General features: G+C 48.7%; 5 protein-coding genes across 5 annotated transcripts; all 5 read right to left on the bottom strand.

Annotated features, from left to right (window-relative positions):
* Positions 1–578: 578 nt before the first annotated feature.
* LOC145947835 (uncharacterized) lies at positions 579–1,350 on the bottom strand. Its single transcript, XM_083057610.1, has 2 exons — positions 702–1,350; positions 579–610 (listed from the first exon to the last, which is right to left on the bottom strand). Exons 1-2 carry the CDS (start codon positions 1,348–1,350, stop codon positions 579–581), a joined length of 681 nt encoding a protein of 226 aa, XP_082913736.1.
* Positions 1,351–1,945: 595 nt separating this feature from the next.
* On the bottom strand, positions 1,946–5,516 carry LOC145947830 (uncharacterized). Its single transcript, XM_083057604.1, has 3 exons — positions 3,541–5,516; positions 2,188–3,478; positions 1,946–1,990 (listed from the first exon to the last, which is right to left on the bottom strand). The coding sequence occupies exons 1-3, from the start codon at positions 5,514–5,516 to the stop codon at positions 1,946–1,948; spliced, it is 3,312 nt and encodes a 1,103-aa protein (XP_082913730.1).
* Positions 5,517–10,042: 4,526 nt separating this feature from the next.
* LOC145947831 (uncharacterized) lies at positions 10,043–10,777 on the bottom strand. The gene has a single exon (XM_083057605.1). The coding sequence runs from the start codon at positions 10,775–10,777 to the stop codon at positions 10,043–10,045; it is 735 nt and encodes a 244-aa protein (XP_082913731.1).
* A 1,735-nt stretch (positions 10,778–12,512) lies between these two features.
* Positions 12,513–13,445, bottom strand: LOC145947832 (uncharacterized). Its single transcript, XM_083057606.1, has one exon. The coding sequence runs from the start codon at positions 13,443–13,445 to the stop codon at positions 12,513–12,515; it is 933 nt and encodes a 310-aa protein (XP_082913732.1).
* Positions 13,446–13,457: 12 nt separating this feature from the next.
* LOC145947833 (uncharacterized) lies at positions 13,458–15,270 on the bottom strand. Its single transcript, XM_083057607.1, has 2 exons — positions 14,500–15,270; positions 13,458–14,456 (listed from the first exon to the last, which is right to left on the bottom strand). Exons 1-2 carry the CDS (start codon positions 15,268–15,270, stop codon positions 13,458–13,460), a joined length of 1,770 nt encoding a protein of 589 aa, XP_082913733.1.
* Between the last annotated feature and the right edge of the window lie 10,235 nt (positions 15,271–25,505).

The raw sequence follows: 25,505 nt of genomic DNA on the forward strand, positions 1-25,505 counted from the left end.
GCGACATCCCGCCCGCCTCGTCGAGATGCGAACGACGACCAACCTCGCGATTCCTTTCTCATAAATGCATTCTTCGCGGCGATATGTCTCGAATTGATCGTATCGATGTTGCGATCGAAATCAAGGGGCGTGCAGTCGCGCGTTTGACAGGTGAGGTTATGTGCCCCATGTGCACCGTTGCGACGTGATACGAGAAACGGGCGAGTGTTCGAGCTGACAAGTTCGGGACCGGACAACGCGACAATTATGCAAGTGAGTGAACGTACGACTTACAATGTTACTGAGCGGAAACGAATACGTGTGTAATTGAGTGTGCATCTTTTTTCAGGCGCGATTGTACGCGTGGCGCGGAGGAGATCGAAGCGCGATGAATTACGCGGACGATTCCGGATCCGCGGCGTCTGTCGTCGGCAGTGGCACAATCTTGACCACTGGGCGGGTCAGCTCGCCGACGGCGGTCCGGACATCCACCACGCGCACGTGGCCGTCCTGTCCCGGGTGCAGGCGAGTGACTCGCGCGAGCGGCCAGCGGCACGGCGGGGTGTTCTCGCCCTTGATGAGGCAGAGCTGGCCTTCCCTCAGGTTCCCTCGCGTGGCCCACCACTTGGGCCTTGGCGTAAGTCCCTGGAGATATTCGCTGGTCCAACGTTGCCACAGGTGGTCGCGCATCTGCTGAAGGAGGCGCCAACGACTCAACCGACCTGGCCGCGCGTCCAGGAGCGAGGGCTCTGGGACTGCGTTGAGCGGACCGCCAACCAGGAAGTGTCCAGGCGTCAGGGAGTCGAGATCCTCCGGGTCATCGGACAAGGCCTGAAGTGGTCTTGAATTGAGACATGCTTCGACCTCGGCGAGGAGTGTTGTGAGCTCCTCGAACGTGAGCTTTGTCTCTCCGATGGTCCGTCGCAAATGGTGTTTCACCGCTTTGACCGCCGCCTCCCAGAGTCCTCCGAAGTGGGGGGCAGCCGGCGGATTGAAACTCCACTTGATGCCGTCGTCTGCCAGGTGTCCGGCGATCGACCTCATCTCTCGGCCAGCGGCCTTGAAGAGCTCCCTGAGTTGGTTGTCGGCGCCGACGAAATTCGTCCCACGGTCACTGTAAATGGTCTCGCACAGCCCTCGGCGCGACACGAAGCGACGGAAGGCAGCTAGGAAGGCGTCGGCCGAGTAATCGCTTGCGACCTCCAGGTGGACAGCGCGGGAGCTGAAACATATGAAGACGACCAGAAACCCCTTATATGACTTCTGGCCGCGACCCTTCGAAGTCCGAAGCCAAACGGGGCCCGCGAGGTCCACCCCGGTATGCATGAAAGGCCTGCTTGGAGTGACACGTGCCCGTGGTAGAGCACCCATCATCGGCTGTGGAGTTGCCGCCCGTCATCGCACGCAAGTAAAGCAGCGATGGATATGTCGGCGAACCAACTGACGTCCCCGCGGGATCCAGAACTGCTGCCGGATGCTAGCCAAGGTGGCCTGGACTCCCCCGTGCAGCGTGCGTCGGTGACAGGCGTCTATCACCAGGTGAGTTAACCGGGACTCCGGTGGTAGTATTGTAGGGTGGCGTTGATCGTTGTCTAAAACGGAATGTTTCAGCCTTCCTTGTACCCGCAGGATCCCTTCGTGGTCGAGCGTCGGAGCCAGCTTACGGAGTGGACTTCGTCGAGGCATGGCTCTCCCGGCGCGGGCATCCTCCAGTTCCGGATGAAAGTGCACTAACTGCACCACCCGGATCCAGCGGCGCATTGCCGCTTCCAGCTCTCGTGGCTCCAAGAGTGCCGGACGCGCCGTGCCCATTTTGATGTCTGCAGATTGGTGGTATCGGCTCCGCCAGCGCCACATCCAGGCGGAGACGCGGAGTAGATGACGGAGACTCGAGAAACGGCAGAGTTCTTCGGGTTCCCGAACGTCGGCAACCACGAGACATCGCAGCGGTCGCTGCTCCGGGATGTCATCGGCGGCTTCCAGACTGGCGTCCTTTGGCCAGGCTTCCGGGCTTTCGCAGAGATAGTTCGGCCCCCTCCACCAGAGAGGGTGTGAGAGAAGCTCCCTCGGTGATACTCCTCGGGATGCGCAGTCGGCTGGATTTTCTCGGCCAGGTACGTGTCGCCATTTTGCTTCTGGATTTGCTCGCTGTATTTCGCTCACACGATTTGCTACGTATGTGGTCCATTTTGTAGGGTGTCCACGTACCCAGCCGAGCGTAACTGTGGAGTCCGTCCAGAGGTTCACCGCCGACACTTTCAGGCCCAGCGTAACCCGTATGTGCTCGGCTAGTTTGGCTAGCAAGGTCGCAGCGCACAACTCCAGGCGAGGGAGCGATATTCTTTTCAACGGGGCGACCTTTGACCTGGCAGCAACCAGGGAGATGCTAGGTGTATCGTCGGCAGTGGATCGCAGGTATACCACGGCGGCGTAGGCGCGCTCGGAGGCATCCGAGAAGCCGTGGAGCTCCCAGGCACTCGCGGAGACGTCGCTGCCAAACCAACGCGGTAGTCGAACTCCTTCTAGCAGCGGCAGCTCTTCCTCCAGCATGGTCCACGACGAAGCTTCTTCTTTGGCCAACGGTGCGTCCCAATCGAGCTGCTGCAACCATGCAGTTTGGACGAGCAGCTTCGCTCGCACGATGAGTGGCGCCATCCAGCCTAGCGGATCGAACAGTCTAGCGGTTTGAGATAACACCGATCTCTTTGTAGGCGTGGTGTGGGGTGTTCTCCGCACTATTAACGCGAAGTCGTCACTGTCCGGATTCCATCGGAGGCCCAGCACGGAGTGGTCGTCCGTCGGCAGGCTGGCGTCGGCTGAAGACGTCAAGCGGTGTTCGAGCGGGACTTCCTCCAGGAGGGCCCGATGATTTGCGGCCCACTTTCGCAGAGGGAAACCGCCCGCCCTGCAGAGAGCTGACACCTGCATCAGACGCTGACGTCCCTCCTCCAAATCACCCGCTCCGGTGAGTATGTCGTCGACATAAATGTCTCCTCTCAACACGTCGGCGCCCAACGGGAAGCGGCTCTCCTCGTCCGCGGCTAGCTGGCGCAGCACGCGGATGGCGAGGTACGGTGCGCTTGCCAAGCCGTAGGTGACGGTGTTGAGCTGATAATCTAACGGCTTGTCTTTCTCTCCCCACAGAACCCGCTGCAGGTCTCGGTCGTCCTGGTGCACCAGGATCTGCCTGTACATTTTTTCCACGTCTGCCACGAAGACGTAGCGGTGACGTCGCCAACGGATCAGAACGTCCGCGAGCGCCGGCAGCAAATTCGGTCCGGTGTGAAGAAAGGCGTTGATTGAAGCGCCGGCCGCGTTGCGTGAAGAGCCGTTGAAGACCACGCGGATCTTGGCTTCGGGCCCGGAGCCCCGCAGCACTCCGTGATGCGGCAGGTAGCAAAGCGGAGTCTTCGACGCAGGCGACGGTCCGACGGCTTGCGACATGTGACCGAGTGACAGGTATTCGGCCATGAAGAGGTGGTACCGCTCACTGAAGTCGCTGTCGCGCACGAATTTTCGCGACATGACGTCCAGCATACGGTAAGCGGCGCGACGTGTAACGAAAGGTCAGGCAGATCCGAGCGCACGGGCAATCGCACTTGATAGCGACCGTCGCTAAGTCTCTCGTGCGTGTGCGCGAAGTGCTCCTCGCACGCGAGTTCGTCGGCGGTCAACGGCAGCGCGACCCGAGGAAGCTCTTCTGCTTCCCAGAAGCGTCGCACCAGCCTGGTGAGCTCTTCCACAGCGGAGCACTGCAAAGACGACACTTGAGTTGCAACGTGACCGACGCCTGCGGCTCCCAGCAGCACCCAACCTAGCTGAGTCCGCTGCGCGATTGGTTCAGAGGGTTCTCCCCGTCGGAGGTCGGGCATCACGATGCTGGCGTAGGCGTCCGCTCCCAACAGCAGTTCCACGGGATCCTGGCGGTGGAACTCGGGATCAGCGAGCTCGAGCCCGTGAACATGAGACCACGACCGAGTCACGCCGTCTGACGCGCCGTTGTAGATCGTCAGCCGCGGCAACACCAAGGATGACACGGTGAGCGAGAAGTGTCCAGTTAACGAAGACACGGTGACCGCGACTCGACCTCGTGAAGAGCCCGTCTGAACACCTCCGACCCCGAAGATGGCCACTGACGACGGGGTTCGCGAGAGGCGTAGTCTCTGCGCGAGAGACTCGGCCATTAGTGAGGTTTCGGATCCCGGGTCCACGAGCACGCGGACGATGTGACGGACTCCGACGCGATCCGTTACCCGCACACGAGCTGTCGCGAGTAAAACCGGTCCGCACTCCGCAGGTGGCTGCTTGGCGACGTGCACTGTAGCCGACGCGGATGGCCCGGCGGTGGGCACAGCGGTGAAGGCATCGTGCAAAGATGTGTGGTGACGAGCTGAGCACTTGACACATACCTTGGCGGAGTTGCACTCTCCAAGTAAGTGGCGGCCCAAGCAGTTCCAACATCGTTGGTGAGTAGTGACGGCCTCGCGTTTCTCCTGTGCCGTCTTCCTCTTGTATAGGTCACAATAAGCCAAAAAGTGTTCCCTTTTGCACAGGGGGCAGCTGCGGTTCGAGTCCGGCCCTTTACCTCCTACTAGACTGGAGCGAGCAGGTTTCCCGGATTTCTCCATTGACTTGCCGGACGACTCGGCGCTGATCGTCTGCAGCACCTCCTGCGTCATCAGTTGCTCCTGCAGGAACGTGCGAAGCTCCTCATAGGTCGGTGGCTCAGATGATTTTCCAAGAGAGCTCTCCCACTCGCGCCGAGTCTTCGGATCGAGAAGCTCGACCACTAGGTGGACGAAAAGATCCGAGGAGGCTCCGATCGGACGCCCGATGCCCTCCAGAGCGCCGACGGTGGAGAGCACACCGTGAAAAATGCGACGAAGACCTGACGCGGAAGCAGTCTTCATTCGCGGCAGTGATGTGAAGGCCGACAGGTAGGATCTCACCAAGAGTCTCTTGTTCTCATAATGATCGTTTAGCGTGGCCCAGGCGCGCTCAAAGTTGTCTTCTGTTGTCGGCAGGTTCCGGATCAACTGCTCGGCGTCGCCCTTCACGCTTGTCTTCAAATAGTGTATCTTCTCTACTTTGGACAAGGACGGCTCCTCGACGACGATCGACCGGAACAGGTCGCGAAAGGCTGGCCACTCCTCGAACCGGCCGGAGAATTGAGGCAGCTGGATCCGAGGCAGAGTCTTGCGCGACAATGTAGACTCGATTCGCGCGGGCTCCGACGTCGTTGCGGCGGAGAGCGACCTTTCGAGGTCCAACAGCGCGGCGCGTTGCCGTATGTACGCGTCTTCGACGAAACCCGCCAAGTCTGAGGTGATGTAATCGTCGCCTTTTAGCTCATCGCTGTATTCGGAGTACAAGTGTTCATGCTGCTCCTCAAATTTCGTCCATTTTGTTTCTAGGACCTTCCTCGCAGATTCCGCCAAGGAGGCGGTCAGCTTGGCGGAACCCATCTTCTTCAAGTTCTCATAGATGCGGGCGATGCGCCTGTGGAGCTCGCGCTGAGAGTTGATTAAACCCTCCATTCTGTTTCAGAATGCACGAACACTTCACCACTGCGTCACTGGTTCACCGAAGTCGCGACAACTGCGGGTGCCGGGTACCACTAGGACGCGAGAATCCGGCTCGAAGGACCAGAAAATGTGCAGTTTAAGTGTGCGAATTGCGGTGTAGTGCGCGGACGCGAGTGCGAGAGAGACAGTACGAGAGAGACAGAACGAGAGAGACAGAATCGAACGACACAAAAGAATGTTTGACACGGCACTATATTTACAGTTAATGTACAGAGATTTATACAAGGCGATTGCGAGAAGTGCAATCGCTGCGCGAAGCTTGTTTATCAGCCGGAAGTGCGATATAACAAAGGAAACTTGTTTGCGAACTGCGATCTATCGGTACGAACGACGTCAAGACGAGTGAGAGCGATCGGCGCTAAACGGGCAGCTTTATCCTTTTCGACCTTCGAGAAAGTACCAAAAATGAGATCATCAATTTTTGGTCTCGTGACGGAGCGATAAAGGACTCTCTCGCAAGCCGGAGGACAAAGCTGTTTGTTTTCCGCGCGTTTGTTTTCTCGCGATGATTCGAGCGGCCGGTGTTTCGAACGAGCGATGTTTGACGACGCGCTAGAGCGAGAGCGCGCGATGTTTGACGACGCGCTAGAGCGAGCGCGCGCGGGCTTGCGCCGACGCACCGGCCGGCAGCTCGGATTTATTAGCCGTCGCGTTATAGATGATCGCCAGAATTGCATATTTCTTTAAATAGCACATTATGCTCGCCTACCCACACACACACACACACACACACACACACACACACACATATTTGCGACATATATATATATAAAAAATTTTTTATATAGTCTCAAATACATAAAATATTGTCTTTTTATCTCTAGATTAAAATAAGTTATATTTTGTAACTTCAGTAGTAAGAAGAGAGAAGGAATTTACCTATATACATATATATATCTATAACCAACACGTATACACCAATATTTTAGTTTAATATTCTTCGTAATCGTGAACGTGGAATCATTTTCCATTCTATAGAAAAACTACCTGATCGTCAGTTCCAGTATAACAATGCCAATATATCATCAACTCCAATGGACTCCTAAAATAACAGAAGAAATACGGCAAGGACCCATCGACGGAGACCACAAGATCACCCTGAAACTTATTTAAAATTGATGAAAATCCGATGTGTCATACAAGCACGGGGGAACATCTATCAAAATACTGAAGACCACTCTAAAATCTGCCAAGAATGTTATAATAAAATACCAACCAAGGAGGAGTATATGACACTACCACCCCACAATCTAGTCCATAAGGACTCAGCAGACAACCAATCAAACTGCACTAAGTGCGAAATAATAATCGTACTAATAAAACCTGCAGAAGAATGTATCGAATGTATAGAAGAATTTCTATACGTCAACTACGAACACCTGGTAGACGGATGGGGCTAAGCTGTGTTTCCCAGAGGGAGAGAAGAACAATAAAAGGAAAAAGATTCCACGCGCACCTTACCAGTAATAAAATAAAATTAAAAAAAAAATATAATAAAAAAAAAAAATGTAAGAAAAGAACGAAAGAATAAGGAAGGGGTTTTGGTGGTCGCCTTTTTCTTTCCTCCTTTTCAAAAAAAGGAGATACATGTTAACTAAAGGAAGCACAATTAACCAACAGGTTAAATGTGGTTCTTTCTACCGATATTCGTAAATCGCGGCAAGAAAAGAATCGAAAATTTTTTATTTCTTTTTTGCAAATGTTGTGTTACACCCCCAACATTTATCTAAGACGGGGGGTGTTACGTCCTGTGGACTGCACGATTCTTTTCTCCTCCCCGATTTACGCAGATTCGCGTTCCGCGAACATATTAATTATAAGACCGAAATTAGTTATAAGAATTAAACGGAGAAAGACAGTGATTGTGAAACAACTCGATCGGTGAGATTACGAAACCTACACTTTGATCAATAAGTCATAGGTAATGTTGAAATATCACGATCGACACACGCTATCAGTAGACCAAAGATCGGAATTAGGAAAGAACTCTTCATACAAGGAAGCAATACGTTGCGCAAAGGGGATTAAACACCGAACGTATGACTATGAGTCACAAGAAAAGAGGACGCCCTTTGCCCTATAGGAAGGGCAGACGAATAGTATAAAAGCAGCGAATCTTCCAAGAACGCTATTAATTCCGCCTACATCGTGGCAGTTACACACTTCTGGATCCTCGCATTAAACATACATTGTGACCATCGAGGCTCAACAACCAGCTATCAGTCAACCTACACCTTCGCCCACACCACTCGAAGGAATCATCGATCCTGAGGATCAACCTATAGCTGCCAATCCGCTCACCAAATAATATACAGCCAACAGTGAGTACTTTCATTCTTCTACGATCACGGAAGTGAATAAATCCCCGGAATCGCGACTAAACTTAATAAGTGGAAATCGCTGCCCGTCGAGCATTGAAACGCGCTCTCCGATTGAAACGGGACGATCAAAAGCCAACGCGAATTCTCAACCGCCTCATAGCACATCAACGTTACACACACACTCATATATAATTGTTTATACATGTCCACAAATTCAAATGTCTAATTCTCCGAATATTATTAAGATTTTATTTTTTTTTGAATAAATGATAATTATTTACATTACGCGAATTTAAAGTCTTATTTAAACCCCTGCGTTCCTTTATATATCCCCCGAGATCGCACAAGGTCCTATCCCGCGTAAAAGGGATTTAATTCCCTTACCGAAAAGGACCGACGAACGGACCCCTGAAATAAGCCAGGTAAAAGCGACTATCCAGTCGTTGACCTGCAAAAGGGCCAGACAGTCCGTTCGACCTGAAATCACTCCGATTTCGGGAAAACGCTGTTACGACCTTCGAGCGGCCTTTCCTTCGTGCAGGCCAGGACGTAACAATACGTAAAATGAATCCGCGCAGTATGGGATCCGCGGTTTAAAAATTTTAATTTTTATTGTATAAAGCGAGCCAAAAATTATTCTTTCATATATTTTAACATTACATTGACTGCACATTATGATGATACCATCAGCATACAAGCGTACAAACTTTTTCATCTAATATATGTAAAATGAATCCGGGTCGTATGGGATCCGCGGCTTAAAATTTTAATTTTCTATATGTTAAGACGCGCCAAAAATTATTCTTTCATATATTTTAACAGTACATTGTCTTCACATTATGTTGGTACCATCAGAATACCAGCCTACAAACTTTTTGATTCAATATACGTAAAATGAATCCGCGCAGTATGGGATCCGCGGTTTAAAAATTTTAATTTTTATTGTATAAAGCGAGCCAAAAATTATTCTTTCATATATTTTAACATTACATTGACTGCACATTATGATGATACCATCAGCATACAAGCGTACAAACTTTTTCATCTAATATATGTAAAATGAATCCGGGTCGCATGGGATCCGCGGCTTAAAATTTTAATTTTCAATATGTTAAGACGCGCCAAAAATTATTCTTTCATATATTTTAAGAGTACATTGTCTACACATTATGATGGTACCATCAGAATACTAGCCTACAAATTAGATATTAAGTATAAGTACAATCTGTTTAATTGCTAGCGAGCATGATACATTATGTTATTTTATTACGCGATGTTAAACTTGAATAAGCTATATTCATAATTGCAAGAAATATTGATGGACGATCATTGGAATATTACTTAATACATGCAATCGCGATTAATCTTTTATTAGTCTTTCGAATTTTATTAAAATTAATATGTATGTATGTCAAGTTTCTGTACACACACGTTGTTCATTTCACCCGCGACGTTCTCGTGTAGAACGGTCAACGGGATTCACTTAACAAGACCGGTTGCTCGATTACTGAGATCGGAGTATAGCGAAAGAGTGAGAGAGAGAGAACGAGAAGGAAATCGGAGATGCATTGAAAATAGAGTCAGAGGTCACTAAACTTTCCACATTTATTACGTGATAATCACTTCGGGATAACAATGATTAATGTTCGACTATGGTTGATAGAATAACTAATGTTCGCACGCAAGCGCGTAAACGATGGATATAACCGAGCTAGCGCGGGGTTATTCGGCACGTTCTCGGCGATTCGATATATTTCGCACTCGAAACTGAGTATCAGTCGGCTGTCGCAAGTGTTATCGTTCCGAGGTGAAAAACAGACTAAAGTCGCAAAAGTCGGGGTTCTCGGTCGTCGCTTCCCCGGCTCCCCATCCCCCTGCTCTCCAAGCTACTCGGTCCACCTAGACGCGGGGGAAGGGCCCGAGAGCGCTAGAACCAAACAGGCGCGAGGAATAATAATCGAAGCAGCGCGTTAGATTTCGGCAATCTCTCAACATATACCGCCCGCCTCGTCCGTTGGGACGAAGATTCGTTTACAAAATGAGATGCCGCCCGCCATGAGGTGACGGCTGTAACAACTATAGTATAGCAATTAGAGAGATGCAACGACTTGTGGGACAACAATGCAAAGGCGCGGTTTGATCGCAATGGAATCGATATCAGTTGTCGTGTTCGAGTTCCGGGTCGGCTTGCGGTTCAACTTGCAGCGGTACGATCTTAGCGATCGGTCGTTTGAAGGTAGCGGTGGCGGTTCGTACACTGACTACACGGACAAGACCATCGGCGCCAGGGTGGAGCTCGATGATGCGAGCCAATGCCCATTTTGTCGGGGGCTGCAGTTCATTTTTCAATAGCACGAGACCGCCCACCGTCACGTTAGGTGCTCGTTTCGTCCATTTCCGGAGCTGCTGCAAGTGGTGAACGTATTCTGATGACCACCTCCGCCAGAAATGGTCTCTCAAAGCCGAGGTTAAGGCCCAGCGCGACGTCAAGCGATTGACGTCGACGTCCGCTCTTGACGGCTCCGGTAAGTTTACGGTCGCTTCCCCCATTATTAAATGACCGGGGGTGAGAGCGCTCAGGTCTGTCGGGTTACTGCTGAGCGGATATAAGGGCCTTGAGTTGAGGCAGGCCTCTATTTGCGCCAGGAGCGTCGCCATCTCCTCGAAGGTGAGGCGGGTGTCTCCGATGATACGCCTCAAATGGAATTTGACTGCTTTGACTCCGGCTTCCCAAAGGCCTCCGAAGTGAGGAGCCCCGGGCGGGATGAAAGACCATTGGGTGCCGCTGTTGGCGAGAGAAGCTGCACACTCCCTATAGAATTCAGAGGCGGATCGGAACATAGACCTCAATTCCTGGGCAGCGCCCCGGAAATTAGTTCCGTTGTCACTCATTAGCAGCTCACAATGGCCTCTCCTTGCCGTAAAACGTCGGAAGGCGGCTATAAAAGAGGTGCTCGAAAGATCAGAGACCGGTTCTAAGTGAACGGCCTTGGAGGAAAGGCATATAAAAAGACTAATATAGCCCTTGGTGGCCTGGTGACCTCGACCCTTCCAGGAACGGAGAGGCACCGGCCCAGCGTAGTCCACCCCAGAAGACTGGAAAGGGCGTGAAGGTCGCGTACGCTCCGCCGGCAGCTGACCCATTTGCTGTTCGGCGGTGGCTGCTCGGAAGCGCGCGCATCGCACGCAGGCGTGAATCACCGATCTCACTAACTAAAGAGTTGGCTTGTAGGATCCAATACCGCCGTAGAAGCAGACTCCGGGTGAGCTGGGGGCCCCCATGAAGTGAGGCGTGCTTCCCTTACAAGGAGCAGCGATAAGCGGCTGCCCTTGTGTAGGATTAACGGGTGCTTCTCCGCGAACGGGAGCAAAGCGTTTTGGAGACGGCCTCCCACTCGCAGTAGTCCATGTTCGTCCAATAGAGGCCTCAACGCTAGGAGCGGAGACCGGGTAGGCAGCGGCCTCGCACTCTCTAGACGAGATATCTCCTCCGCGAAGTCCTGTCGTTGAGCTATCCACACCCAGCGGATGCGAGCTGTCTCCAGCTCATCTCGAGACAGGAACCCTGTCCTCCTCGGGTTACGACGACGTACGTGATCAAAGAATCTAAAACAGAATGCTGTTACTCTCAGCAATTTCAGCGTACTTGAGTACCTGGTTAGAAAGTCGTTGTCCTCTTCGGCTGGACGCGCAAGGTCAACCACCACCGCGCGTGATTCCTGCTCCTCCAGTCCGTCCGTGGGAGGGCTCGGCTCCGTTGAGTGGATTCCTGGCCAAGCGAGCCAAGGCGGACCAGCCCACCAAAGTTCCAAAGCGGCTAACTCTAGCGGCTTTATTCCTCGCGTAGCAGCGTCAGCAGGGTTGTCCGTGGTCGGCACGTATCTCCAGTTTTGAGGCGGCACGAGAGATTGTATCTCCGCCATCCTGTTTGCAACAAATGTTTTCCAACGCGCCGGGTGGCCCCGAATCCAGGCAAGCGCTACGGCAGCGTCAGTCCAAGCATAGACCGGCATGTTCTCCATGTCGAGGCCCTTGAGTGTGCAGCGGATTAACCTCGCTAGTAATAAGGCGCCGCATAATTCCAACCTCGGTATGGAGATCTGTTTGACGGGCGCTACCTTGGTTTTAGCGACCAAAAGATGGGTGAAGATGACCCCCGAAGGGCTTGTAGACCGCAAGTATATAGTGACCGCATATGCACGGCTCGAGGCATCGGAGAATCCGTGCAGTTCGACGTTCTCTGCTCCGTGGAAATGAACGAATCGGGGTATCGAAAGCCAGTTTCGTCCAGTTCCGGCATGGTGTCTGCAAACTTCGTCCAGCGCGATTGTAGTTGATCTGGCAGAGGTTCATCCCATTTGAGTCCAGCCATCCATAAATCTTGTATGAAGATCTTGCCGAAAATAAGTACAGGCGACGCCCATCCTAAGGGGTCGAAAAAGCGAGCCACGTCCGACAAGACGGTCCGTTTCGTGCAATTTGCTTTATTGGTCACCGAAGCCACTCTTAAAGTAAAGGTGTCGTCGGACGGTTGCCATAAGATGCCAAGCGTGCTCACACCCTCCCGATCGTGGAATAGCTTATCGGACGGCCCATCATCTGGACATAGTTGTAGGACGTTGGCTGCTCATTTGCTTAGGTTGAATCCTCCTGCAGCAAGAATCGCGACCAGCTGACGCCGAACTTCCGTTGCCTGTTCGAGAGAATTGCCTCCGGCAAGGATATCGTCCACGTAAGAGTGGTTGCGGATGGCGTCTGCCCCTAAAGGGTACCTAAGTCCCTCGTCGTCTGCTAGCTGGAGTAGAGTCCGCAGAGCCAAGTACGGAGCTGAGGTAGTCCCGTAGACCACTGTTATCAGTCGGAAGTCCTGAACTTCTTGCGCCGGATCCGAACACCATAAAATACGCTGTAGCTTTGTGTCTTCCGAGCTAACCAGAATTTGTCTGAACATCTTGACGATGTCGGATGTAAATGCGTAAGGATAGAGACGCCAGCGGGTCAAGGTTACCCAAAGCGCCGACTGCAGTTTAGGACCTGGCAGCAGCAGGTCATTGAGCGCGTAGCCGGAAGACGTGCGGTGAGACGCGTTGAACACGACGCGTATTTTATCCATTGGACCCGATTTCTTGTAGACGGCATGGTGCGGTAGGTAGTAGGCATCCTCGCTATGAACCTCCTTCGTTGGAATAGGAACCATGTGGCCAAGACGCTGATACTCTTCCAAGAACATGGTGTAATGTTCTCGTAGTAACGCATTGCGCATCAGGCGACGTTCTAAGCTAACCAGCAGTTGAAGAGCCTCCTTGCGGTTATTCGTTAGAGGCACAAGAGAATCCGTGCGTTTTGGTAGGCGAACGATGTAGCGTCCATGCGGGTCGCGAGCGTGCGACGCCGCAAATAAACGCTCGCAGTGCTGCTCCTCCGGTCCCAAAATCGGCTCCGATGGTACCTCCTCTAGTTCCCAAAATCGTTGAAGCGTCCGGTCCACTTCAGTACAAGACACTGTAGCGTGACAAGCTGACACGCTAGGCGACGAGGGCGTCGTCGTAGTGTGACCCATCAACACCCAACCTCAGGAGGTCGCCTGAGCCGATGGAGATCCAGCAGGTCCCCTTCTTAGGCCTTCTCTAAGTAGAAGACCGTATGCATCAGCTCCTAATACGGCGTCAACCGGCGCGGGTCGATCGTAGTGCGGATCAGCCAACTCCAGTCCAGTTAGGTGAGGCCAATCGCCACGTCGGACAGCGTGTGAAGGCAGCGCCGAAGTCAATTTCGGAAGTACTAACACTGACGTTAGATGATGACGCACGGCAGGATCTCGGGGTGGGCTGATCCCTAAATCCACGGAGTACGAGGCAACGCCGGAGGAAGCTCCCTGTATGCCCGACACAGGAACATGTACGCGTTTACGAGGCAGTCTCAGAGCTCGTGCCACTCGTTCAGTGACGAAGGTGGCCTCAGATCCTGAATCCAGCAAGGCTCGTACCACTAGAGAGTCCCCCTTGCTGTTTGAACAGGATACTTGAGCAGTAGCCAGAAGAATCGGACCCCTGGTCGTAAGTACGAGAGCGGCCAAGTTGGCGTTCACCGAAGAGTCCGTTGTAGCTTTCCCACTGGCACTCGAGTGGTCCGTGACCGGAGCCTTATCGGTATGATCGGAGTCCGCTGTCGAAGAGCTTTCTTTAAGATGTAAGAGAGTTTGATGTTTACCCTGACAATTGATACATCGAAAACCGGAAGGACAGCTCGACACCGAATGATTATCCTTGAGGCAATTAAAGCACACTCCCTGCTTCTTTACGTGTTCTCGACGTTGCGTCACCGTAAGTTCCTTGAAGCGGGAACAATAGTTAAACAAATGGTTACCTTGGCATACCGAACAGCGTTTGCCACGCTTCGATGGTCCAGAAGTCGACGTTGTTAGTGTGTTTACTTTCGCCTTTCGATCCTGCGATTTAGCCGAAGAGGTCGCTGCTGTGGGAGCTGGCCTTGAATTGGCAGCTTCTAGTGCACGAATACGTGTCTGTAGAAAGTCCTCCAGCTTGCTGAGCTGTGGAAACTCGGTGCTGGTCTGAAGAGAGGCCTCCCACAGGAGTCGCGACGATGAGTCCAACTTTTCCAACCACGTGGACAAACCAATCGTCCCAGTGCTCGACGGGACGTCCGAGAGACTCAAAAGATCGACGCGTTTGTAACGCCACGCTGCTCAACCGCTTGAGCTCTGTTGCTGACGGTTTAGTGATAGGCGTGCTGTTCAAGAAGGTACACATATGAGCCGCAAGTAAGACTCCCTTATTATCGTAGCGTGCCACCAGCTCCGACCATGCTGTCTCATAGCCCTTATTTGTCAATCCGATGTTGGCGACGACAGCTGCAGCTTCCCCTGTGAGACTGGTTTTAAGATACTGCAACTTCTGAACTGGAGCTAGTTCTGGCACATCACCCACGAGTGATCGGAATAAGTCTCGAAAACTTTCCCATGCTAGCTGGTCTCCCGAAAAGTTTGGCAGGCCTATCTTAGGCAGCTGAATGTGTTTCAAAAGAGACGTCGTCGCGCGGGCTGGATCTTGGTTTTTACTAGATGATATTGCTTCGAGCTTTTCTTGTATCCGAGTCTTGGTTGCCACATAGTTATCCTCGGTTTTCGCGTAAACGTGCTCGTTTAGATATTCTTGAATCTCCCTTACATTTGTCGTGTCGTACTCGTGCAGTTTATAGTGGCCATCTTCGAACCTCTGCCAATAGGTTTCAAGCAAAGCAAGGCGGGTCCTCATATACTCATACGTCATCTTTTCCTTGCCTGCTTTGGCTAGGTTTTCCCAAAATCGCTCGATAAAGCCCTTGGTCGTGTTGTGTTTCTTTAACAGGACCTCCATGTTGGCCATAGTTTCTAAGCACTTGATATGTAGCCGCGGAAAAGCGGAACGTTAAGCGAAAATCCGTGAGCGCGGGTAGCGCGACGCGGGGCTAGAGATTGTGGACGCAGGTAGCGCGCGGCGCGGGGAAAGTCCTTGTTGACGCGGGTAGCGCGCGGCGCGGGGAAAGTCCTTGTTGACGCGGGTAGCGCGGCCGCACGCGCGAATCACGTGATCGACGGCGCGGGTTGCACGTGATCGTGCAGCGAGAGTCCGGAATCGCTTTTAATTATGCAACTTGGTTTGCAAAGTTACTTTACAATTCACTCTTGATGCGACACTGACGGTTGCACCATATCGAAACTCTGTCTCATTCCCTGCGGATGCAAGGTCGTCTGTATGATCACGCGGCACGAACCCCGATATCCACGTAGCCTCTTCTCTTTTCTCTCCACTCGAACTATCCGGCTCGAAGGACCAATGTTCATTTCACCCGCGACGTTCTCGTGTAGAACGGTCAACGGGATTCACTTAACAAGACCGGTTGCTCGATTACTGAGATCGGAGTATAGCGAAAGAGTGAGAGAGAGAGAACGAGAAGGAAATCGGAGATGCATTGAAAATAGAGTCAGAGGTCACTAAACTTTCCACATTTATTACGTGATAATCACTTCGGGATAACAATGATTAATGTTCGACTATGGTTGATAGAATAACTAATGTTCGCACGCAAGCGCGTAAACGATGGATATAACCGAGCTAGCGCGGGGTTATTCGGCACGTTCTCGGCGATTCGATATATTTCGCACTCGAAACTGAGTATCAGTCGGCCGTCGCAAGTGTTATCGTTCCGAGGTGAAAAACAGACTAAAGTCGCAAAAGTCGGGGTTCTCGGTCGTCGCTTCCCCGGCTCCCCATCCCCCTGCTCTCCAAGCTACTCGGTCCACCTAGACGCGGGGGAAGGGCCCGAGAGCGCGAGAACCAAACAGGCGCGAGGAATAATAATCGGGGCAGCGCGTTAGATTTCGGCAATCTTTCAACACACGTATAAATGACACACTTGAAATTACAATCGCAGTGATTACGAAATCGAAATATTGAATAGTATATAATATAAATTTAAATACACAGTAATAATTTAGACGATGGTTCAAGTAAGTCAAAGTTACAGCCTATTATGGTTTTTGAATTTGGCGCGCGGCGTGCTGAGTGTCGACTTACGTAGTTACTACGTCACGTTCTTCATCCTTCGCGTCCTCGCGCTTGTCATGGTATCGCGCTCAATCGGCTCCGCATTTTTCACGCGTTTTTCCCGTTAAGAATGAATTCCGCGTACAAACAAATGTCGAGAGTATTGAATCGTGCCACGGGCAATTAGCAGGAAGTATGAATTATCTCGTGCGATCGCGGTTAATCAATTTACGACAGTCTGCAACCGCCGGGCTATGCCGCTTTTTCTCCGAATCGTTCGATCTCATTGAACATTCTGTTTATAAAGAGGTATGTATCATTTGGCGTAATTTATTTGTACGAATTGCATCGCATTCAAGCTTTTGTGCTTTGGGAAAACTATATTTTGGATGTGAGATATTTAATTAATACATAATTTATCGTTTTCAGATGATTGTGTCGCGCGCGAACCGCGCGAAGTTTGTTGCATTACGTCACGATATACTACGTCACAGCGTACTACTTCACTACATATCAGTAGGGATACTATGAGAGTTCTAACCCATGGGGCTCCGAGGGTGGCGCGGGGTGCGGGGGTTCTCCGCGGCGAGGGGGTATGACGTCACGCGGGGCGGGGGGGATCTTGTAGGCGAGGGGGATGACGTCACGCGGGGCGGGGGCGCTTATCGCTGTGCGGGAGACGCTTATCGCGTATTGTTTTTCATAAACAAAACAGCGTATTGTATTACTTTGAATTATCTAACATGTTTTATTATAAACAAAACACCGCAAAGTGAGCGCCGACATTCGGCCACCCTCGCGATACCTCCCTCACCCCTCCCCCATAAGGCGACGCGCTTTGGCGGTACTTCCACCCTCCCCCTCCCCTGCCCATATGTGACGTTTCTTCCTCATTGTTTAGGAAGAATTCTTTTGCGATAATTTTGCCGGCATTCGGCCGCCCTCGCGGTACCTCCCCCTCCTCTCCTCCATCTGAGGGGATCTTGGGAGGTCGCGCTTATCGCAATGAACACGTCGGGACGTGTTTTTTTCGCGGTAAAAGACCGTGTTGCATTACGCGCCGATATTCGGCAGCCTTTGCTGAACCTTTTCCCTCCCCTAAGCGGAATTCTTTCTCATTGTTTAGGGAGCGCCGATGTCCGGCCGCTTGAATTTTTATAAACAAAAATGAGCGCCGATGTCCGGCCGCTCTGTGTCAAAAGCGATAACGCGATGAAGGGAGATTACCTTTCTGATATGTAATTAAACAATCCGTTAATCATGAAGAGGGGAAGAAATGATTAGACGAAATATAATAAGGACTGCTATCACTTCAAATCATAGTACGTAATTTGCAAGCGCACAGATACGTCGGTCGAAAAAAGAATAGCTGGTGCAAGTGCTCTATAGAACGTGATATTAAAAAGTGTGGAAAAATGGAAAACATTGAGCAGACTGAACGCGACCTGTTCGGTCCCATCAAATCTCCACCTTGGGCGAGTATTTTGAATGGGCGCTGCGCAGCGAGGAATTTATCAAACTGCTCGAAGAAAACAGCCATGTCAAGCGTCCTCGACTCTCCATTGGATATAGACAATCTTTGGTTGCTAGAATCGCGCGACTCGAGGGAGGTCTCTGCAAAAACTCGATTGCAGAGACAGTTTATATCCAGTGGTGGTAATTACAGTGGTGACAATAACGTAGGAAGACTCGTTTGGCGAGAGATCGATACCGCGTTTGAAAATCGTATACTGACCGGTGCTTAACGCAGACTATATCGAACCGCGACAATTTTTGGAAGATGCTAGTAGTGTAGTACTCGAGCAAGTGCAAGACGTTATAAAAATACACAACTGTGTCAAAGTAAATACTGTGTTCAACGGTGAGTTTCTGACAGGTGATAAGCGCGCTAACAAAAGTATTAACACGAGAAATTATGAACTTTTTCGTACGTCCGATTTACGCGAGTGGTATGAGCGGCACGTCATCGAAACCACATTGACGTCTCTCGAAGAGTTTCAGGAACGTGATAGCGGATGGGCATTGTCACGAATCCTCGATCTTACGGTCAACGTCAACAAGTGCAATCCTATGCGCGCGGGATGCCATATTAAATTACCGCGAGAAATTATGACGAAGAGAGCGGTAATTAAGGTGCTATCAATGGACAATGCGTGTTTCGCGTGGTCAGTGGTGGCCGCTCTGTACCCCGCTGAAAAATATACTGAGAGAACATCTTTATATCCGCACTATACGACGGTGTTAAATTTACAAAACATTGAGTTTCCGATAACGTTGAATCAAATAAAAGGAAGAAGGAATTATCAATTCTTCCGATACGACTCGCCGATCAGAAAAAAGAAAAACATGTGAATTTGCTGTACGTGGAGAAGGAGGACGACAACGTTGGACATTTCGTGTATATAATTTCGTGTATAAAAATCTGTCTCGCCTCGTAAGTTCGCAACTGAGCAAACACAATGGTCAAAAATATATCTGCGATCGGTATGTATATTTATTGCAAATTATATAATTGTAAATAAAATTGTAAATAAAATTGTAAATGAAATTGTAAATAAAATTGTAATTTTTTTTCACAGATGCTTGCACTTCTTTAACTTGAGCGAAAAGTTGGAGGCTCACATTGTGGACTGTGGAGAAATGAATGACTGCGCTATCCGGTTACCAAGCGATAAAGATAAGTGGCTCGGCTTCGACAACTACAACAGAAAGGAGCGGCTTCCGTTTGTAGTGTACGCCGACTTGGAGTGTGTGTTGAGGAAGACATCGGAACACGTGTCATACTATCAACATCACGAGGTATTTAGCGTTGGATACTATGTGCAATGCTCGTACGATGAAACATTATCCGCATACAGATCTTATCGCGGTGCCGATTGTGTCGCGTGGTTCGCCAACAAACTCGAGGAATTAGCGCATCGCATAAAGGGTATTTTGTCTAATAATGTCCCCATGATAAATTTAACATCAGACGAGTGTGAAAAATTTCATAGCGCCACGCAATGTCACATTTGTGAAAAACCGTTTGCGCCGGACGATAATCGAGTACGCGATCATTGACATTTGACCGGGCGATACAGGGGTCCCGCACACTCAAACTGTAATCTAAATTACAAAGACTCTTATGTCATTCCTGTAGTTTTCCACAATCTATCCGGTTATGATGCACATTTTATCATAAAAGAAATAGCTATTGCATACGAAGGATGTGTAGATGTGCTTCCAATAACAAAAGAAAAATACATTTCATTTACAAAGACTGTCAATAGTACCGACGACGACGACAAAGATCGGAAAGCTTGCATAAAATTACGATTCATCGATTCATACAAATTTCTCACAATCAGTGCTAGTCTTGACAAATTAGCATCTTTTCTCGATAAGAATAAGTTAAAAATTTTACGTTTTAATTTTTCCGCATTATCCGCTCACAATTTCGAATTATTGACGCGAAAAGGTGTCTTTCCGTACGAGTACATTGACTGCGTGGACAAGCTGCAGGACACGCGTTTACCGCCGCGCGAATCGTTTTACAGTTCTTTAACCGGTGACACTGTATCCGAGAGCGATTACGCGCACGCTGAGAACGTCTGGAATCGATTCTCCCTTCGAACTCTTAGCGAATATAGCGATTTGTACTGAAAAACTGATGTCTTGTTATTAGCAGATATTTTTGAAAATTTTCGCGACACTTGCATCGCGAGTTACGGACTCGATCCTGCGTATTATACTCTTCCCGGGTATACATGGGACGCGATGCTAAAACATACAAATATTACATTTGAATTGCTTACCGATATCGACATGGTTATGTTTATTGAACGGGGTATATGCGGTGGTCTAAGTCAATATTCCAACAGATACGCGCATGCTAATAACAAGTACATGCAGTCATATGATTCATCGAAACCATCGTCGTACCTTATGTACTTCGATGTAAATAATTTGTATGGATGGGCAATGTGTCAACCATTGCCTTATGCCGATTTTCGATGGGTCAAAGACATTTCAAACTTTGACGTTAACGCGATCGCTCCGGATTCGCTCACAGGTTATATTCTCGAGGTTGATCTAGAGTACCCACAAAATAAACACAACACACACATTGATCTACCGTTCTGTCCGACGCGCGGCAAGCGGGAAGATAAGCTCCTCGCGACGCTATATGACAAGAAGCGTTACGTCATACATTATCGCAACCTGCAGCAGTGTACACGTCACGGTCTTCGTATCGTAAAGATACATCGCGTATTACAATTTACTCAATCATGGCTCCGCGATTACATCAAACTCAATACAAAATTTAGAACACAAGCGAAAAATGATTTTGAAAAAAATTTGTACAAATTGATGAACAACGTGGTATTCGGCAAAACTATGGAAAACGTTCGAAATCATGTAGATGTAAAATTATTAACAAAGTGGGACGGACGATACGATACGGAAGCGATGATCGCGAAACCAAATTTCCATAGCAGGAGCGTCTTTTCGGAAAATTTAATCGCCGTTGAATTACGTAAACTAGAAGTAAAATTTAACAAACCAATCTATGTTGGTATGTGTATACTCGATATATCAAAAGTGTGTCTGACGAATTTCACTATGAGTACATGTCACCGCTCTATCGTGAAAGATGTCGGATAATGTACACCGACACCGACAGTTTAATATATCACATCGAGTGCTACGATGTGTACGAGAACATGAAACGCGATATCGCTAGATTCGAGCGATTATCCAATTGACAACGCGTACAGTATAGCGCATGCAAACAAAAAGGTGCCAGGCTTGATGAAAGACGAGAATAACGGTGCGATAATGTCCGAATTCGTCGGGCTTAGAGCACAAATGTACGCGGTGAGGGTGGACGGCAAAAGAGACACTAAAAAAGCAAAAGGTGTCAAAAGTAATGTCGTAGCGCGTAGTATAACATTCGACGATTATACGCGATGAAGAGATTGAAATGACACGTCAACAGTCATGTATTAGATCGAAATTGCATGAAGTGTATACCATCCGCGAGACAAAAATTGCTCTAAGTCCGTACGATGATAAGCGGTATATTATACCTGATTCGACCGACACATTACCATGTGGACATTACCAGATACCCTTATAAAATATAATGTAGTATAATGTGTGTGTGTGTGTGTGTATGATATATTGTTATGTAACATATGTGTAATATATTGTAACGATTAAAAGAAAGGATGTATTAATAAAGATTTTGTATTTCATATATTTCATGTATATTTTATTATATATTTTATACGTTGTACACATTATATTTTTCTTAAAATAAATAGTCTATATGAATTAAATCACATTGTCCTTATGTATCCAAGAATTGTGTGAATTGTCAAATCCCAGTCATTTCACGTAAACCTCGTCACCCCTCCTGCGCAATATTTTCTCCACAAGATACAAGTCCGGGTAATTCGCGCGATGCAACTCGTGCTCGTAAAACGCTCCAGCGACAGATGTTTTGCGATAGTCCTCGAGTAGATAGGTTATGGGATTAGTACGCTGCACTTTAACAATTTTAAATACTTTGGTTGTCCAATTTGATGTGTAACCCTTCTCAAAAAGTTTCTTGTACTTGCTAACGCGTACCGAGTCACCTACTTTGAATTTCGCCGGAGCGGCAATCTTTATGTTACTATATACCGTTTTTAAAAGTTTATCAGCGATCGCGGGGGTCACGTCGGCGCGTCGCATGCCGATTGTTCGGTGCTTGCGCGCGTTATAATCCGATACGAGTCGCGGCAACGCGTCGATCCATTTGTAAGCTCCATTCAGCGTAAACATCTTCCACATGTCGTTCTTCAGCGTACGATTGAATCGCTCGACGACCGATGCCTTCATTACCGAATATGTAGAATAATGATTGATGTTATGTTTCCGTATAAGCCGTTGCACGTCAGCGTTGTAAAATTCCTTCCCCATATCAGTTTGCATGTTTTTCGGGCATCTCTTGCTATCTCGAATTATTTCGGCGATAGCGTCAGCCGTCTCGCTTCCACCTTTACTCTTGAGTGGTACGGCCCACGCGTACTTGCTCAACACATCGATGATGGTGAGTATGTAGTGATAACCTTTGTTGAAACGAGAGTACGGACGCATCTCGACGATGTCGGCTTGCCACAGATCATCATATCTTCGCACTATGACACGTCTTCGGGGAAAATTTTTTCTCGCCGGCGCGTGCCGCTTCGTTCATCAACTGCCGTCTCTCCAAACTATGTTGTTTCATCGCTTCGTCGGTTTTTCCCGATCGTCGTTTACTGTTGCTTGTTTTATCGCTCATTTCCGTTACTGACCCGTTCCTGAGCCGTTCGTAGTCGTTCTTGAGCCGTTCGTAGCCGTTCTTGAGCCGTTCGTAGTCGTTCTTGACCCGTTCTTGAGCCGTTCATAGCCGTTCTTGCGTTGTTTACTTCCGTTCTTGACCCATTCAAAAATCGTTCTTGATTCGTTCGTAGCCTTGTTCACAGTCGTTTCTAACCCGTTCGTAGCCGTTCCTGACCCGTTCGCAACCGTTCCTGACCCGTTCACAGCCGTTCCTGAGTTGATAGTAACCTTGTATGTAGCCTTTAATGACTTGTTCGTAGCCTCGTTCGCAGCCCTGCTTGAGTTGTTCGTACGCAGCTGTTGCTAGGCCGTTCACTACCATTATCACTCATTGTAGTTAGATAGCAGTTCGATAATCCTTCGTAGCCGTTCGATAATCGTTCGATAACCCTTCGTAGATGTTTGATAACGGTTCGATAGCCACTCCTAACCCGTTCACTGCTGCTCATTCAAGTTGATAGTCGTTTTTGAGTTAGCATTAGCTATACGTTGAAGTTCGTTTATCGCAGTCTGTACTGCTCGCACGTCCTTCTCGAACGAAGTCAGCTTCTCATCTGATTCTGTCTGTTGATTCATCAATCTTTTAACGCAGGATTCCACATACAGTTTGTTGACAGCATCAGCTTCAGGTTGCGCTACACGACGAATCTTGCGCGATCTTGCATCATAGTCTGTAGCGAAACGACACAGAGCGTTTCCGCGCACATAACTTCTCACCAATCTATCCCAATGATCGCTTGTGCCAGTTGCATTATTTCTCCGTTCGAATAATCCAAATTTGTTGATAGGCATTTTTCGATGCGAATGACGTCGATCGACTGATTAGTTTTGCCGAGACCCCGTTTAATTTATAATAATGCCTGCTTCGCGAAGTTCCTCGATGATCGACAGGATCTCATTGTCGTGAGCGTTGTGGCCAGCTCGGCGCGAAGCATCGAGCAATCGTACCCGATCCACTAGCTCGTTGGGGTCGTCCCAGTGCACGTAATCAATTTTATTGTCGGTTAGCGTCATCGCTTGAGGCATGAATACACTCTTTCCAGATTTTTTCTTTTCAATTGACATCAACGGTGCGATTATTTGTTTGTATTTGTATCCCCTGTTGCTCCGTAATTGACCTTGCGCATCATATTTGCGTTTATGCGCTCGTCGCCAATAATATGCTCTTGTATTTTTGCATATCGTCTTCCGTGTAAATAACATCATCGGGAATCCTCTTGAAGACTAGCTCGTATAATCCAGGTGTACCAATGTACTTTACTTTGTCTATAATTATAGAGTCATATTTATCCATATCGAATTATCCATGTCGCCTACAGTTTTATAAGCGTTGGACCGTTAACAGTGCGAGTTCGTACGATTAACGACGCCAAGTTAATAAGTCTTGAATCTTCAAATGTATACATGATGATGATCGAGAATCGACGTTACACCGTATGTTCGATCTCGATCCATGCATTGATGTAACTTTTGACCGATTGGTTAAAATTACCAATACAGTCGATATCAAGTTTACGCAATTTTCAAATATCGCGTCCAATGTAACGAATCCTAAAGAAGTATCAAATGTAATACGCGCGAGCGATGCCTTCAACAAGCATCAGCTCATCGATTGCGAGCTAGCAGCTTTAGTTTTTAGTCCATAATATGTAAGAAAAAAAATTTAAAAGAAGAATAAAGAGTTTTTAAGTCTAAATTATGATGTAATTTCTTTACATGCATTTCCATTCTTCATCTTTCTCCCACCCGTAAACAGTCCCAGCTCTCATACGTAGCTCGTTGTAAGGTCCTTGCGGGGGATGATGTCATGCGGGGAAGGGGGAACGTGACGCTAGAGACTGAGAGGCTAGGGATCGCGAGGCTAGGGACCGAGAGGCTAGGAATCGCGAGGCTAGGGACCGAGAGGCTAGGGATCGCGAGGCTAGGGACCGAGAGGCTAGGGACTGCGAGAGAGATAGCGCTTAGGAGAGAAAGAGAGAGCGCGAGGTGAACGCGAGAGAAAGAGAGGGTGTGAGGCGAACGTGAAGGAGAGAGATGTTGCGGCGAGGTATATGAAAGAGAGATAGCGCGAAGTTAGGGCCTGCGAGAGAGGTAGCGCTTAGGAGAGCGTGAGGCGCAGCGAGGAGAGAGAGAGAGAGGCGAACGCGAGAGACAGATAGCGAGAGGCGCACGCGAGAGACATAGATAGCGAAGGAGAGTGTGAGGTGTTCGCAAGAGAGAATTTTTTTTCTATTAATAATAATTTTTATTCATAAAATGTGTGTGTGTGTGTGTGATTAAAAATATAAAAGCAATGTAAAATTTAAAAATAGATATAATATAAAAGATTATAAAAGAATACGATAAAATGTAAATATAAATTAATATAAAAGAAAATTAAGAATAATTTTATCGGCTCTCAATATCAAAGATTTAAGTATGAAATTGAATGGATAAAAGAAAATATAAAATAAAAATGAAAATATATGAATAAAAATTAATATAAAATATAAAATGAAAAAAAAATGCTAGCGGCAACGGCAGCTGTGAGGTAGTCGGGCGATGAAGGTGGTTACAGTGACTGCAGCGATGACTGGTGAGGTAGTAGAGTGGAGGCTGCGTTTTATACTGAAAATAGAAACAGTGAATTTTACTTTTGTTTTTTTCAAATTTTTTAATTTATTATAAATATAAAACGGATACTTACAATGATTACAAAGTGGACACATGTTCCGCGTGAATATCAG

Source organism: Prenolepis imparis, unplaced genomic scaffold (assembly GCF_030444845.1).
Source record: "Prenolepis imparis isolate NDT839.2.m4 unplaced genomic scaffold, iyPreImpa1.0 SCAF_160, whole genome shotgun sequence".
NCBI lineage: Eukaryota > Metazoa > Arthropoda > Insecta > Hymenoptera > Formicidae > Prenolepis > Prenolepis imparis.

Excerpts from the sequence above, each read along its gene's own strand:
- LOC145947835 (XM_083057610.1), bottom strand. The coding sequence starts at position 1,350 with ATGGGTGCTCTACCACGGGCACGTGTCACTCCAAGCAGGCCTTTCATG. Across the intron at positions 611-701 it reads GCTCCTGGACGCGCGGCCAG|GCCCAAGTGGTGGGCCACGC; the intron begins GTCGGTTGAGTC and ends ACTTACGCCAAG.
- LOC145947830 (XM_083057604.1), bottom strand. The coding sequence starts at position 5,516 with ATGGAGGGTTTAATCAACTCTCAGCGCGAGCTCCACAGGCGCATCGCC. Across the intron at positions 3,479-3,540 it reads TCGGATCTGCCTGACCTTTC|CGACTTCAGTGAGCGGTACC; the intron begins GTTACACGTCGC and ends CGTGCGCGACAG. Across the intron at positions 1,991-2,187 it reads CCACAGTTACGCTCGGCTGG|CCCGGAAGCCTGGCCAAAGG; the intron begins GTACGTGGACAC and ends TCTCTGCGAAAG.
- LOC145947831 (XM_083057605.1), bottom strand. The coding sequence starts at position 10,777 with ATGAGTGACAACGGAACTAATTTCCGGGGCGCTGCCCAGGAATTGAGG.
- LOC145947832 (XM_083057606.1), bottom strand. The coding sequence starts at position 13,445 with ATGGGTCACACTACGACGACGCCCTCGTCGCCTAGCGTGTCAGCTTGT.
- LOC145947833 (XM_083057607.1), bottom strand. The coding sequence starts at position 15,270 with ATGGCCAACATGGAGGTCCTGTTAAAGAAACACAACACGACCAAGGGC. Across the intron at positions 14,457-14,499 it reads TTGTCCACGTGGTTGGAAAA|ACCAGCACCGAGTTTCCACA; the intron begins GTTGGACTCATC and ends GCCTCTCTTCAG.